The 15,587-nt window shown below is 50.6% G+C and overlaps 1 protein-coding gene across 2 annotated transcripts; it reads right to left on the bottom strand.

The window, feature by feature from the left end:
• MLEC (malectin) lies at positions 1-15,184 on the bottom strand. 2 transcript variants are annotated; one of them, XM_084763647.1, is made up of 5 exons: positions 14,742-15,170; positions 8,029-8,207; positions 7,425-7,601; positions 7,287-7,344; positions 4,763-5,174 (listed from the first exon to the last, which is right to left on the bottom strand). In XM_084763647.1, the coding sequence occupies exons 1-5, from the start codon at positions 14,971-14,973 to the stop codon at positions 4,945-4,947; spliced, it is 876 nt and encodes a 291-aa protein (XP_084619773.1). In that variant the 5' UTR covers positions 14,974-15,170; the 3' UTR covers positions 4,763-4,944. The 2 variants fall into 2 exon arrangements, with proteins under 2 accessions (XP_084619774.1, XP_084619773.1); XM_084763648.1 differs by lacking the exons at positions 7,287-7,344; positions 7,425-7,601 and having other exon boundaries at positions 1-5,174; positions 14,742-15,184.
• Positions 15,185-15,587: the final 403 nt, after the last annotated feature.

Raw genomic sequence — 15,587 nt, 5'->3', positions numbered from 1 at the left:
TATCACTGCAAATTGTTTATTAAAACACAAAGCAATGGACAGTGAAAAACATCCTGATTTTTTACTTTTTGGTGGGAGTAGGGCGGGGCATGGAAGGGGTAGAGCCCGAGGGGAGACAGCCCAGAAGGAACGACAGCTCTGTCCACCCCTACTGCTTCCCTGGCCAGCCAGGTTCAAAGCCTCTCGAATACACCTCGCCACGCTGCTGTAAATGATGGTGAGGCCAGTCCGTCTGGCCTCAAAGGGAAGGATGGGAAGGAGTAGGAGCCGTGGGGGCTAAGGACCTGATGCCTTCTCTCCAATATTTGGTTCCACACAACGCAGGAAAGGGTTGATTTTCTCAAAAGCCGGGCTGGACCAAAAGTGGTTGAAGAGGTTGCCTTGAGCTTACAATGGACAGCCATCCTACCGCAGGGGAACTTTGTGAAAAGGTAATGTTCCTTGCCTCCAAAGAAGGAACTAATCCAGGGTCAAATTTCTTTTCATTCCCCGGATCATGGCACACCAGGGAAGAAAAGAGTCAAGAACATCTCTTTTCCTGGTGTTGCCACGTCATCTCTCCTTGCCAAGTCTCCCTCCCACCTGGCACCTCAACTCTTTCCTGACAGTTGTCCTTTGAAAGGACGGAAAGCACACTTCAGTTTGTTGTTGTTTTTTTTCTCATACTGAAATAAAGCACTAAGCTCAAAATAGAGGTGAGGATGGAGCTTGCTTTTCCCAATGCTAAGTGCTCCTATCGCACAAGACTGCCTGGATGCAAGCGTGCCAAGGCTCTCTCTGCCAACTTCAACAGGCACTACTGTTTCCCTGGCTGCCGGCACAATCCTGGCCCCTTGTTTTTACACTCCTGAGATGCGCCCGTCCCAAGAGATCCAGTCTGTTCTTTTCCTGCCTATCCAGTCAGTCCCCAAATCTGCTCTTTATCAAGCCATATACTACAAGGGACAGGCCCTCCTGGGAGCTGACCACCGGCCACACTAGCCATCTACCATCATGGACTCTAGCCCTTGCCTTTCCCCTGTGGTGAAGTCCAGCACAGATAGTTTTATCCCCACGTGAAGAGAAAGCGACCCTGAGCTTTCCGGCATGAGCAATAGGCTTCTTTGAAATGTTCTTAGTGCTCTTTGATCTCTAATTACATCTTCCCTAGAAGAGAGTTCTTCTGCAATCTCTGAGCAGATCCTGGGTGTCTGCAATTTTGCTTGTGTATTCTCAGTCACTCTTAACCTGAGAGCCCCTTTCCTCAGAGGCCACAGCAGGAGGCCCTAAGTAAGCTCCCCAGCTCTGCCTTTTAATAGCAGGAGCGTCTGTTAGACTCTCACTTGAGAAAGCTCACTTGCTCTCCTAGGTCCTTATAGAGTCACAGGGAAGTGTCATACGTAGCGGCCACAATTCCATTAAGGTTCCTCAAGGCAAGAAGACACTTGAATTATATCAGAGGAGGCCAGCAAGGAGAGAGAGTGAGAAGGAAGCAGCCCCATGACAGGGACTGAAGGACCCCTGCCCAGACCTGAGTCTAGAGGGAACGCCCGCCTGACTCAGGGCAGGAGAGGAAAAGGCACTGTGCTGACCCGGGTGGGTCCTTCCCCAGTCCCCAGGGAGGAGAGTGAAACCCATGATCCCTCCCTGGACTCCTCAAGGTGAGCCAGTTTCTAAGGAGAGGGGTCTGAGAGCTAAAAGGAGTACTGCTGCTGTTTTCTCAGATTCTCAGCTAAGACTCTAGACCAGGAGAAATTCCTTAAAACAGAAGCTTCTCAACAAAATGAAAGAGGTCAAACCACAGTTCTAACACTGCTCCCTGGCACAGAATGCAGGCGGGCACCAAACACAACTCAAACCTTACCAGGCCCATCAAGGCAGGCGCATGTGAGCCTGAGGTCTACTCAATGGGAACAAGAAAACAAGGTCTCAACTTTAAGAGGCGGCCCCTCCAACACCGGGCACTTGAAGGCTACCTTTGAAACCGTTAGGACCGTGGGCGTCCCCGGAGCAGCTCCTCCTCAGGACTGGAGACTTTCCGGAAGGACAGACTAGGTTTAGGAGACACGACTCCCACAAATCACTTCTTGGCACAATGTTTAAGACAGGCTGAATAAGACTAAAACAACTCAGTCGGAGGCCGCTGGCCCCGACCGAAGCCACGCCAGACCTGCAGACTCAACCTAGTTGTCCTCGCTTGTGACTCCCAGAAACGGTAAAAGGACCACACCTCTGGCAAAAAGGAGCTCTCTGCTCCAATCTTTTTCTCTGCAGGCTGGATCAGTGGGCTCTAAAATCCTGGGGCAGAGTAAAACTCAAACAGAAAACCTGAGCCTCTCCTGCCCAACTAACTCCCTAACCGGCACCACTCACAGCTTCCAATCCCAGGCAAACTCCTTGCACTAGCTCAAAACACAGAGAGGGGAACAAACAGTGCAAAAAGCAAAATGAACAATGGAGTAACTCTTGACACACACAATACAAAAATAAAAATAAGCGTGCCCCACCCAGCCCCTTTAACCTAAACCTCATGTACCTACTACATCATCTTGGAGGAGGGAAAAAAAAAAAGCTTTCAAGTTCAGCATTATGAGCTAGCTGTGGCCAGCTCTCAGCAGCTCTCACTAGCTGGGCAGGCTTGGCTTAGGGGGTGTACCCCAGCCCCCACCAGACTCCTTTCCTTCTGTTTCCTCACTTCCTTTTAGTTTTTGTTAGCTACAGAAAGATGTTCCTTCCCGTTTGGACACAACTAGAGAGGAAAGCACCCATCCCTATCCCTACGGGAAGGGGTGGGCTTGGAAACAGAGGCAGGAGCCGGGCTGCTTGGCTTACAGTACCATTAGGAAACGGCCCCAGGAGCCAGGGTTTCCTTCTGAGACTCTGAGTCACCAAAGGGATGAGTTGGGGTGAGGAGGCAGGACCCCTCCTTCCTCAGAGACCCAGGCAAACAAGGCAACATGGAGACAGCTCTTCTCCATCTTGTTTAATCTGCTGACAGTGCCCCACAGGTCTGTAAACAGCAATGGACCAGGAAGCAAACCACTGTCAGCAGCCCCACCAGTCAGCACATCTGTTGCCCTAGGCAGGTGGTCCCCAGACCATACCAGTACCTCATCCTGTAGAAGCAGGAACTTTGCAAGCACTCCAGGAAGTGCTCCTGACAGCAACCTCAGGCCACAGCCCTCCAGTTGCCAACTCAGTACCCTAGGGTCAGCAGAAGTCACAGAGAAAATAAGAGGACAGTTCTCAAATGACTAAGTGCTGGCCTGGAGTCATCATTAGGAGCCAAAGTCAAGATATGGCCCTTAAGCCTCTTACTTTGTCACATAGCTCAAATATCTGATAAGGCAAACTCAAAAGTTAAACACCTTCCGAAACATGGGCCTGGCCTGAGACTCTATGCCACTCCAACTCAGGCTGAGGCAAATCCTGCTGCCTCTGACCTAGAAAATCCCTTTTACCTCAGCCGGGTTGTCCCTCACTGCGTCTTAACTGACAAACAGATGAAGGTGACCAAAAGAAAGATGGAGGACACGGAAACTTCACCCCCTACAAAGGTGTTTACTGGGAATTTGAGACAGACACTTTGATGCTAAAGTTAGACATCCAGAGCCTGCAGAACCACAGCTGACTAGGAGTCCTGTCAGTCCCATAGTGAAGGGATGTGACTGCTACGTGGGTACGGGATGAGAGGGCAGCAGAGCGTACTATTATGATCAACGGGTAAGAAAAACAGCTGGGCTGCTGCATCCAGTCTTAGTTCTTTGGGGCAACTCTAGGCATAAACCCAAACCAGCTGAAGGAGGACAGAAGACACGGGATAAACGAACATCAGATTCTGGACATTCTAAACAGTGATCAGTCACTTAGCAGGGCTCAAGTCTCTGAGGTTGCTAACATAAGCCTTTTCTAATCCAAAGACCAGAAGAGACTTTTAAGGTCAAGTGTTCTGTTGCTGCAGGCTGGAAAGCATCCCTGTCCCCTGGCAGCGAGACCCTATGGAGGAGCCAGTGGGAGCTGCTGGGTCAGGGACTCAGGGAGGGAGGTACCAACAAGGTGAGGTGGTGGAGGGTAAGACACTCAAGAGAGAGCACTCTAACCCCCTGCCTCCTGCCCATGTTTGACAATAACTTAGCTCTATGGTTGAGAGTGAGAAGTAAGAAGCAATTTCAAATGAACCAGATTAAGAGAAAAATCAAGATCCTCAACAGGCACTGAAATCAAAATGATTTGTTATAGTAATAAGCTAGGTGATCTGAGGACCTGACACACACTGGTCGTCTTGGAGAGCAGACAGTCCTCTAACTGGCACACATCAAGGAGATGAGAGGTGACAATGGAGACACTTGAGGTGGAGCCATCAATACCACAACCAGAAAGGCTTCTAAGTAAGGAAGTGCTGGCTTTCTTCTTTTTCCCTTTGTCTGGACCATCCAACTTATTTGCCTCCACACACATATTTTGAACACCATAACTTCTGAAATCACATCTGGACATAAACTCAGAACACACCCAAACTCCCAGTGTGGTCTTTCCAGGTTATGTGACATCTCCCTGCTGTTTGTTAATGTCTAACCTAAAAAAATAGGAACTGTGACTGCTCGGAGTTCAGAGTCCTCTGTCCTAGGTCTTTAATGAGGGTCCTTGGAGAGGAAGGGCCCACTCACCTAAGTACCCCAGAGATGGAGCTGGGGCCAGCCACAAGGAGCAGGGTGGGACTGAGCAGCTCTGGGATCAGTGGGGGGCGGGGCTGGCTGCCCAACTCATTCTGCTTCTTCTTGCATGTATGCGTGTACGTTGTATGTGTGTGTGGTATGGTGGTGTGTGTGTGTGTGTGTGTGTGTGTGTGTGTGTGTGTGTGTGTGTGTGTGTTTGCTCTCTGTTTTGCCTAACACTGTGATAACACAGAAGTCAGCAGGTCTGGTCTCCTCCCCGCCCCGCCCTGCTGAGGATGGCCATTTGCTCTCACAGCCGGCAGAGGCAGAACAGGGTTGGAATGAACACCCCGAAGGCCACCAAGATAGGAAACATGAGGCTGCTGTTGTCCGAGGCGTAGGGGCTGGGTGTTCGGGGGCCTGACTGCACCCTGTTCTTGTTCGTCTGTCTTTTGAGATTAGACCCCTCATCATATTCTTCCTCCTCCTCCTCCTCTTCCTTCTTCTCCAATCCTGGATGAGGCTGCAGCTTTGGTACATCTAACAGAAGAAAGAAAATGCCTTTTGAGTACACTAGGACCCACAGCATTTACGTGAGAGTATTCAGAGCAGTAGATGAGCCACAGCAGAGACCCAGAACCCTGTGATGTATTCAGGGTCCACACAGGGAGGAGTAAACTGGCCCTAACCTAACAGTAGGGCAGGGAACACAGTCACGTTCAGATTCTACTAAAAAAGTAGTGCAGCACCTTCCCCACAGGGAGGTTATCACCCCTTCCTGCCTCACGTCTTCAAAGCTCCAAGAGGCCCACATTAGGCAAGGACATTAAAACTTATTTCAAAGCCTCTTCTTCCTTCTCTAAGTCCATATTCCTTTTGATTCAGATACTGAAGGGCTAATCCATTAGGCTCTGGCTCCCAGCCTCGCTGCACCTCTGTCCTGACTCCTAAGGAGCTCAAGCAGAGCTCGGTGTAAAATATTACCTGCCTAAAAGTCACATATGCGCACTGAGCAGGAAGGGAAGATAGAACACGAGGTCAGGGCTAAAGGAACAGCTCCATGGTTAAGAGACCCGGCTGCTCTTGCAGTAGACCTAACTTCAGTTCCTTGCACCCGCATGGTGGCTAACAGCCATGCATAGCTGCAAGTCTAGTTTCTCTTCTGAGCTCTGAGAGCATTGCACACGTGGTGCATATAACACACACACACACACACACACACACACACACACACACACACCTTATACACATAAAATATGTCTAAAAAAATTAAAAGACTATCTATCCATTTACTCAAGACAAGAAACAGCACAAAGAAAAGATGGAGGAGAATGAGTAAGATACAAGTTTTCTTTGCAAAAATCAGTTGGGAAGCTGGTGGTCCAGGGTAACCAGGACCCTGAGCAAGAAATATATAAGGCAGAATTCCGAAGTCAAGGAGATATTACCAAATGAACTTTATCTCTAGGCAGTGCACCAACCCCACAGGGACTCCTACTTTTGCCTCTTTCTCCAAAGGACTAGAGGCTACCCCTCAAATGGAACTTAGACATATTTCAGGTAATTCTAGCACATTGTGTGCGCGCACATGAGCTTGAGCCCCACCGTGGTAGAGGTCAGAGGACAACTTGTGGGACTCGGTTCTATCCTTCTGCCATGTGGGTCCTGGGGATCAAACTTAGCAGCAGGTGTGCTTACCTAATTAGCGACCTTGCCTGCCTCCAGGTAATTGTGAATGAGTGAAAAATGGTCAAGTTCCACAAGAGGAACCATTATTAGTCCCAATTCATAGGCCAGTTGAGAATTTCTCAAATGGACCCAGCATGGTGGCGCAAGCCTTTAATCCCAGCACTCAGGGAGGCAGAGGCAGGCGGATCTCTGTAAGTGTGAGGCCAGCCTGGTATACAAAGTGAATCTAGGACAGCCAAGGCCACACAGAGAAACCATGTCTTGAGAAACCAAAAAAAAAAGAACTTGTCAAATGGGCTGGAGAGATGGTACAAAGGTTAAGAGCACTATCTGCTCTTCCAGAGGTCCTGAGTCCAAGTCACAGCACCACATGGTGGCTCATAACCATCTATAATGACATTTGGTACCCTTTTCTGGAGTACAGGCACACATGCAGACAGAACACTATGTACATAATAAATAAATAAATGTTTTTATTTTTATTTTTTCCTTCAAGACAGGGTTTCTCTGTGTAGCTTTGACTGTCCTGGGCTCGCTTTTGTAGACCAGGCTGGCCTCAAACTCACAGCGACCCACCTGCCTCTGCCTCCCAAATGCTGGGATTAAAGGTGTGCACCACCACCGCTCGGCCAATAACCGCCCCCCCCAATAAATCTTAAAAAAAAAAAAAAAGAAAATGCATTGTCAAAGAGGCTAGGCTAGCCACCATGCCCAGCTTAAGGAAAATTTTTTATTTATTTTTTGGCAAAGACAAACTGTTGGTTAAATGGTATGAACACAGGTCTAACTTTAACCCTTTGTGGCCATAACCACATAACACTTTGTCATTATCTGTCTGACTGAATTCCACATAATTTGGCTTTTAGTATTTCCAAAATGAAGGCCAGCTAAATTATCTCAAGCGTTCCTCAGCCATTTCCTTCAGCACTAGTCAAGAAGCAAAAAGCAAACACCCTGACTTACCGTCCACTGTCCCAGCCATGATGTAAAGTGCACACACTTTGGGGTTGTCGTAGTACCCCTAGGAAATGGGAAAGCACAGTCAGCCACACGGCAGCAGCCCCTTCCCGCCTCCCTCCGACGAGGCGCTGGGATGGTTACCTTGACAAACTCAATGTAGAGCTTCCCCGTGAAGGTCGACACCTCCCCTTGCACGCTCAGCTTCCCCTTTCTGATGCTCATGGGGATGATTTCATCGTGAGCTGTGCTGTGCCCGACACGCTCAAAGATGTCCAAGTCCTTCACCACAACATGGCCATTTAACCGGACATCAAACACCTTCCAGGGTTAAGAAAGAAAGAAAGAAAATGTTAACACCAGCAGCTTCACATCCCTTCAGGAAATCAGACTCTATGTGCCTGCTTGGGCTTCATAACTTACGGCTCTGGATAGACTCCAGGGTGGCTGAAGTCTTTCACCCAAGCCAAATCAAAACCACTGTCCTTTCCTGCCAAGGAGGTTCCACACTGGCCTTCCAGGGAAAAGAGGAGCCACTCACAGCAAAGGACACAGGGCATAGGGATCAAGGAGGCTCCCCAAAGGACCAAGCTTGTTACCAGCCCCAAGACAGGTACAACCAATGGGCAAGGGGACACAGCTCCTCTCCGGTAGGAGGGTCCCAGGTCTCTGCTTTGGCCTCAGAGTACCCAACTGTTCAAAAGCAGCCATGTGCCACTAGCCATAGAGGGTCCTGAGCACGCCTCACCTTCTGCTGAGACTGTGCGAAGTAAACCTCAGCAAATTTCAACACCAGCACGTAGTCCCCCTCCTCCTTGACGGGCACTTCATAGCCGAAGGTCTCCTCGTTGTACCGCTCTGTCTGATACAGGATCTGGTCCTCAGGGTTGGAGCGTAGGATTGGCAGTTTCATGCCATAGTCTGAGGCTGAGGGCAAACAGCAAGCGAAAGCACATCAGAGGCAAGACATAGGGAGCAGAGATCCTTAGAGCCCCCAGGGGTATTTCCAGGACAATACTAACTCACTCTTCCATTAGAAGGAGCACCCGGTATGCACCTGTCCAAAGAAAGCACACACAAAGACAATCAGACAGCTACCGACAGGAAAGGGAAACATCAACGAAACCAAACAGTCATTACTTCAACGGATCATTACAATTGCTTCCCAGGCATGCTGGAAAAGGATGGAAATAAATGAATCTGGTTCTTGATGTAAAGGGAGTGAAATACTGCAAAGAAGAAGAAAGAAGAAAAAAGAAGAGGAGGAAGAAGAAGAGGAAGAGGAGGAGGAGGAGGAACTTCAGAGAGAGCCGCCTGAATACAGGGACAGCCGCAACCATCATCAGTCAAATGAGGTTTTCTCAGTCTCAACCAAACAGGATTATCTGGTCAGGAAAGTCATTTTTTTATTTGTCTTTACTACAAATAGTATACTAGCTGTGCTTTTCGTTTTTTCAAAACTTTCATTCAAAAACTTTTCCTAAGCTAAAAAAGAAGAACAGACTTGTAAAAAGAGGGGAAGGTGCTCTGCAGCTTCCTCTGATGCAATGGTCTACCTTCTTACAGACGCAAAACTCCACCTCCCTGCTCCTAAACCAACAGGAGAAAAGTCCTAGCCAGGCTCTACATTGGCAGCACTTGGTGCAGGCCTGAAGAAACTAGACTAAAGTACCTGCACAGCAGCAGGGCCAGCCGCACTGAGGACCACAGCGCTCTGCTACAACAGTGGCTGCCTTAAGATGCTCAAGGCTCAAGAAGCCAACTTCCCACTTCTCAGATGATGACAAAGGTGAAGGAGAGCCTCTGCAGCCCTCAGCCCTCCTGGTGACAAGTTGTGCCTTTCTCCACAAGCACACTAGACTAGGGTCTTTCCATAGATGACATGCCGTCCTCCAGTCCCAAGGGATGAACACTCATGCATCCTGACGAGAACAATTGGTTCTTTCAGCCTACGCACACAATGAGGATCCTCAGCGTTCCTTAAAATCCCTTCCCAAACTAGACAGGAACATGCCTTTTCTCAGCATGAACTGAAGACTTTAAGACCACCTTCCACTTGAACATGTGACTCTGAAGACACCTGGCACCTGATCTTTGACAATGGCAGATCAGACATAGCCATCCACCCTGAACGTGTCTGAGCGCCTCTGACTCACTCCGCAGAGCTCTATCCTCCAGATCATCATTTCAAAGCAGAGAGCCCGGTGAAAGGTGAAAGATGAACTACAAGGCCCAGTGGCTAAGGTCAAGCCCTCAAAAAATAAACATAACTGTTAACAGTTCCTGTAAGTGACATTAGCCTTGTGATCAGATGCACGCATGAGACAATGGGACAGGAAACTCACTGTAGTTTTGTCTTTAGACTCTTCTCCCTGTATGTCCTCAGGAAATCAAAGCCCAGCTCACAAAGGATGTGGGGCTAACACACCCTCAATCCCTCCCAAGCTCAAAAGCTCCAGAACACACACCTATGCAGCCTAAAAGCCTATTCCTCTTTCAACTGAGTGCTAAGAATTTCCTTTTCCCAGGAGGGCTGGACTCGTGCAAACTTGGAGCATTAGCTAGATTTCATTTATAGATCCACAGAAAATGCTGTGCATGTGTGGACCTTTTTCTTCCCCCTCACTGAACTGAAGCCTCTGAATTGCCTGCAGCAGTCGTGGTTCCACAGCTAAGAAGACAGCCATGGGAACCAGAGCTAAACACTCTGGGATTACTTTCAACTGTTCTCTCTTTAAGCCCCAAGTAGCTCTCCTAAGAGATTTGCCACAAAGTTCTAAGAGACAGAATAGGGGAAAAAAAAAAGGCATTTCTTCCTCATTAGCCTTTATACACTGACAGCTAAACAGGTTTCTTTAAGACAAAGGGGCCAGGCATGGAGGCGCACACCTTTAATCCCAGCACTCACGAGGCACAGACAGGCGGATCTCTGTGAGTTCCAGGCCAGCCTGGTCTACAAAGTGAATCCAAGACAGCCAGAACTACACAGAGAAACCCTGTGTGTCCGGGGGAGTGGGACAGTCAGCACATTGCTAAAGATGATGCAATACAGCTCAGTAAACCAGAAAGGAAGGAGGCCAAAGTATAGCTGATGTATCTGGTACTGCTTAGCTCTAGACAACAGGGTAGCCGGGCCTATCGGAAAATTCAACCCAGCTTTAGAGTAAAACAGGCCTGGATTTGAATCCTGGCCCTGTCACCTACTAAGTGATGCTGAACTAGCTGTTTTTGTTTTAGGTCCATTTCCTCAACTACGGAATGGGGCTATCACTCACTACATAGGACTGTGTGAGCGTGAGATAGAGTGTCCTACATGGAGACCAAGGAAAAACACATAGGAATGCTCATAGGGCAGACACACACAGTAAGCACTAGATAAAATACCTCTGCTCTGGGAGTTTAGAGAACAGCAGCAAACTGTAGGTACACATCTGCATCTGGGAGGCGGCATGGACAGGCGCTGGGAGCTGGGGCCCAGCCTGCTCTACACAGCTAGTTTCAGGCAAGCAGGGTTCCACAATGAGCCCCTGTCCTAATAAATAAGGAAATAAGACAGATGGCAGTGGCACACGCCTGTAATCCCAGCACTCGGAGGCAGAGGCAGGTGGATCACTGTGAGTTTGAGGCCAGCCTGGTCTACAAAGTGAGTCCAGGACAGCCAAGGCTAACATAGAGAGACTTTGTCTCGAAAAAAACAAAAAACAAAAAACAAAATAAATAATAAATAAGGAAACGGCCAAAAGAAAAAGGAGGCAATGAAATGAGTTAGAGACCTGCAGCAGAGGTGAGCATGAACTTTGTATGGCAGGTAAGACCCCCCACAGAGCGCCAAGCACCGCGGCTCACACCCAATGCCAGCACTGGAGGACTGCCACAAGACCAAGGTCTGGACCAGAGTGAGACCCTGCTTCAAAACAAACAAATGAATTGCTTCTTCTAGGCCCCTGACCACTAGATTCTTTTCTCAATCATTTTTTTTAACTAAGGTTAGTTTCTAGTGAATAACCCCATGACAGAGGGGGATTTAGGCCCTAAATCCCCCTGTAAACCCCCAGTCTTTGGGAGGCCCACAGAAGCACTCCTTTTAGTAGGAACAAGCCTTAGGGCCACAGGCAGAGCAGGCAGCAACGGCCGATGGGCTCCCCACTGCCCTCCCTCTCCCTCCCATCTCCCTTACTCTCTCCCATGCTCTTACCACCTCCTCAAGGCCAAATCCTTCCTTAGCCAAAAGGCTCCCCAAGAAAGGGTTAAGCAGTAAGTCACCTGACAGGCTCAGCCCTCTGGACACAGGAGCTGACCACTTGTAGTGCATGTAAAAGGAGAGAACGGCACTTTGCCCCCCTCAGGACAGCAGTGCCCGCAGAGGGAAGACAGGCTCAGGGCAGCAGACAAGGCCCTCCAGCCCTGAGTTCTAGCAGGAATCTCTATGAAAGGAAGTTCCCCCTAAGCCAAGCCAAGCTCTCTGTGCCCTTAGCTAAAAGGTAAGGTCTAGTCACAACAGGTGACCAAACCAAAAGCCTGGAAAGCCAGGCCTCGTGGCACAACCCTGCAAGCCCAGCACCGGGGAGGTAAAGGCAGGGTAGGCAGGAATTTAACCTAGGCTACATGGTAAGTCTGGGGCTAACCTGGGTAATGTCCCTTGTCTCAAAACCAACAACAAAAAAGCCACACACACCCCAGAATGTCTAATATGCCAAATTTTCTATAGTAGTGCACTCAACTGTTGACCTGAGGCACACAGCTATAACATGCCTTGTCCAGACTGTGAACACTAGCTATCCCAAGGCAGAAATGAAATTCAATAAACATTATGAAGTGCCTTTGGAATCACAAGCCATTGCGTGCCCTAGGCCACTCAGTTGCAAGAATGTTGAACCACAAAGAAAATGAGAGAAACAGCAAGTTCAAGATCAGGACAAACTCTTATCTGGACTATTTTGGCAACAAATACCTGAATTCACTTAGTAGAAAATGAACTTTCCTCAGCATGCTGCGAACAGCATTACAACCACGAGGAAAAAGAAAGGAAACATGCCAGTGCCTCCTGTAACCACCATAAATAGCTGCACAGACAAGGGTCTCCAACTAAGGGGCACCCTGGTCACTGAGAAGGCAGGCAGTGTGAACAGCTGCGCTCCCCTTGGCACAGAAGGTACAGAAAGCAGGCTGCTCAGTGCAAGCCTAACTTATCTGAGGCCCAGACCTAAGGCCAGGAAACACGACCCTCAGGGACCCGCTGGCCCAGCCCACAGCTGCTAACCCAACCACCCATGCTTCCTACCCCTGCCTGAGTGCCGCTCACATCCAGAAGAGCCTGCGGCCTGGGGCAGAAGACCTTCATTTCTACATCGCTCCACATGCTAGTGTCCAAAATGGGACTCCACTGTGAAGTCTGTAGGCCTCATGTCATTGTATTTGCTCCAATTTCCCACTCCAACCTCGACAGACAGACACACACAGACACAGACGCTCTCACTCTCATTCACTTGCTCTCTCATGCGCCTGCCCCTAAGGAACTACAAGCTAAGGACAGGAGAGCTTGGCTGGTTGCTGACTAGGCCAAAACAACTAAGCCACCTGCACCGGCCACGTAAAACTCAAGAGTCTCTGAGCAAGAGCAGCCGCTAAGGACTAAGCCTGGGCGTCCCAGCCACTCTCATGGTCTGTACTGGGGAGCTAGTGGGACAATGGAGCCCGGGTAAAGCTGGTGTCTAAACGCAAGAAACCATCTGCACACTGCCCTCACCACTGTTATCTCAAGAGGCAAAGTCCACCAACTGTCTGGTTTCCTCAGGGGCTCCTTCCTCTACCCACAACCATGAAGAAAGAGGAACAGTCCACAAAGGAGGCAGCAACGACCTGCTGCTACAAAGTCTGGCCTTGGCTGCCACAACCTAGAGCCCTGACTCAGCGGAAACCAGGTTCCTGGGACCTACATGCCAGGCCGAAACAAATTCCAGGACACAGAACTTCAGAAACAGCCCCCTGTGCCAAGACCCTCACATGTATGAAAGCAGTAAACTTTTGTCTGTTTTGTTAGACACACTTTCTCAATGTAGCCCTGGATTTCTGGCTGACCTGGAACTCCCTATGTAGACCAGGCTGGCTTTGTTCAACTCTCAGGGATCCGCCTGCCACTGCCTTCCAAGTGCTGAGATTACAGGTGGGTGTCGCCACACCCAGGTAACACACACAACTATCAGGACACAGAAATTGGGAGAAACTAAGTAGAACCCTTCAGCAAAGTCAAGCGCCACATACAGACACTGGATAAAGATGCTGCCTCCTAGTTGTTTAGAAAGGCCTATCACCAACTTGGTGGCTTCTACATCCAGTAAACAGCATCAGTCTCCCAGAACATGAAACAAAAAAATACCTTTTTAAGAAGCTTTATGTGTATGGTATTATGCTTGCACGTGTCTGTGCACATGTATGTCTGGCGACCACGGAGGTCACAAGGCAGCACTGGACACCCTGGAACTGGAGCTGCAGACAGTTGTGAGCTACCATCCGGGTGCTGGGAATCAAACCCGGGTCCTCTGGAAGGGCAATCAATGCTTTTAACCGTTGCGCCATCTCTCTAGCCCCCAGAATTTGCTTCTGCAACCTGTTTTTCAATCCTACTTAGTAGAAGAATCTAAAGCTGTTTTTCCCAAAGGCTGGATTGGGGGTAACCTATAGCCGAAGCGCCTGCTGCAGAACCCTGAGTCCCAGCTAGTCTACAGGACTTCCAGCAAGGCCCAGGAACCTGTATTTTTAACCAACTGCCCTAGCAACGCCCATACTGACACTGTGAACTGTTGCTTCATCGGTTAAGTCTCAAGCACTTTCCCCCCTCAACTAGAATCATGCTTCTCAGGGTTAGCCAGGGGAGGAGAGGGCGTCACTCAAACCTTACAAAGGTTGACCGCACAGGCAGGACGGGCGGCTTTTTACTTTTAAGCATACAAATTCCAAAGGAAGGTAGGGGAGGATGCCACGGTCAAACTTTCCCGGACCATCCCCTTCGAAGATTCTCTGCTATTCTGGCTAGGAATCAAGCCCCACTCCCGAGAGACAGGGCACGGAAAGCGGCCGATTTATGGGGTGGGCAAGAGTCTATCGGGAACCGTCGTACTGTAGAGCAGTGCAATCGATGACCTACAACCTGCGAGGCCTCCAGGTGCCAGGCAAAAGGCCACCCCTCGTCTTTACTTTTCCTGCTTGGGTGGCATGAGGGGACGAGAGAGATCTAAATATAACTTCTCGCCAACTCTATGCCTCGATGGCTCTCGGTAGCTTCGAGCCAGATCTGGGCCTTGGGCTCTGGCCAGGTCCCTGGGGGGTACTGCAGAGAGAAACTTCGCTCCAAGGATGTAGTGCCACGGTCGAGAGGAAGGGGCTCGGGGGGTGGGGGAGGGCCCCCCGGCTGCGCCCCGCTCGCAGGCCCCGGATCCCACGGCTCGGCCGAGGGGCTCTCACCTCGGCCCACCCGGCCTTCCAGAGGGTCCTTGCGGAAGTGGATCCCGTGCACGTCCACATGCGCCTCGCCGCCCGCGTTGACTGCCCAAATGACGCTCTCGGGCAGACCGGCCCCAGCGGCGCCGACCACGCCGAGCCCCGGATCCCGGAGCTCGGGCAACAGCAGCAGCGGCAGCAGCAGCAATCGGAGAAGCGCCACCGCGGCTGCTTCGGCTGCCCGGGGCCTCAGCATGGCGGCCACCACTGCGGGGGCAGCCCCTGCCGACCCTGGTCCTCGGCCGGCCGCCAGGCCGACCCCGACCTCAGTAAAACAGCGCCGCGGACCGTTCTGCCTCAGCAACCCGGGACATGTCGCTCTCGGGCCTCCTCCTCCTCCTCCTCAGCCTCGGGTGCCGCCTCCCACCTCGGGAACAACCTACCCCGCCGCCCAGCCCTCAGCCTGGACGCTCCAGCCAATCAGAGCGCGGCCCTAATTAATTACCCACCACCCCGCCGGGAGCGGCCCTCCTATTGGCTGGTGTGCTTGTAAAGGGGCGTGGCCGCACCCAGGCTCCGGCCCAACCACCGGGCACGAGAAGGAGCGCGCGCGGAGGGAGGGAGTTCGGTTGAAGCGGCGGTTCCGTGCGGAAGTGGCGGGTGCAGCGCCCAGGCCGCCCCGGAATCCCACATCAGAATAGGAGAGGTGGCCTGGGGCGGGGAAGGTTTAGAGAAGGGCGCACTGACACGTCGCCAACACTTCCGGTGCTCCAGATCTTGGGACCGAATCGGCTCTGAAGGGGGCGTTGCCATCTTTTCCATCCCCTCCTTTTCTTTTTTCCCCTCAGAAAGACAAGAGCGCGGGTTCCA

This window comes from Acomys minous (assembly GCF_964271855.1).
Source record: "Acomys minous genome assembly, chromosome: 16".
NCBI classification, from domain to species: domain Eukaryota; kingdom Metazoa; phylum Chordata; class Mammalia; order Rodentia; family Muridae; genus Acomys; species Acomys minous.
Note: the sequence above shows the minus strand (reverse complement) of the source record. Positions and strands in the feature narration are given on the sequence as shown.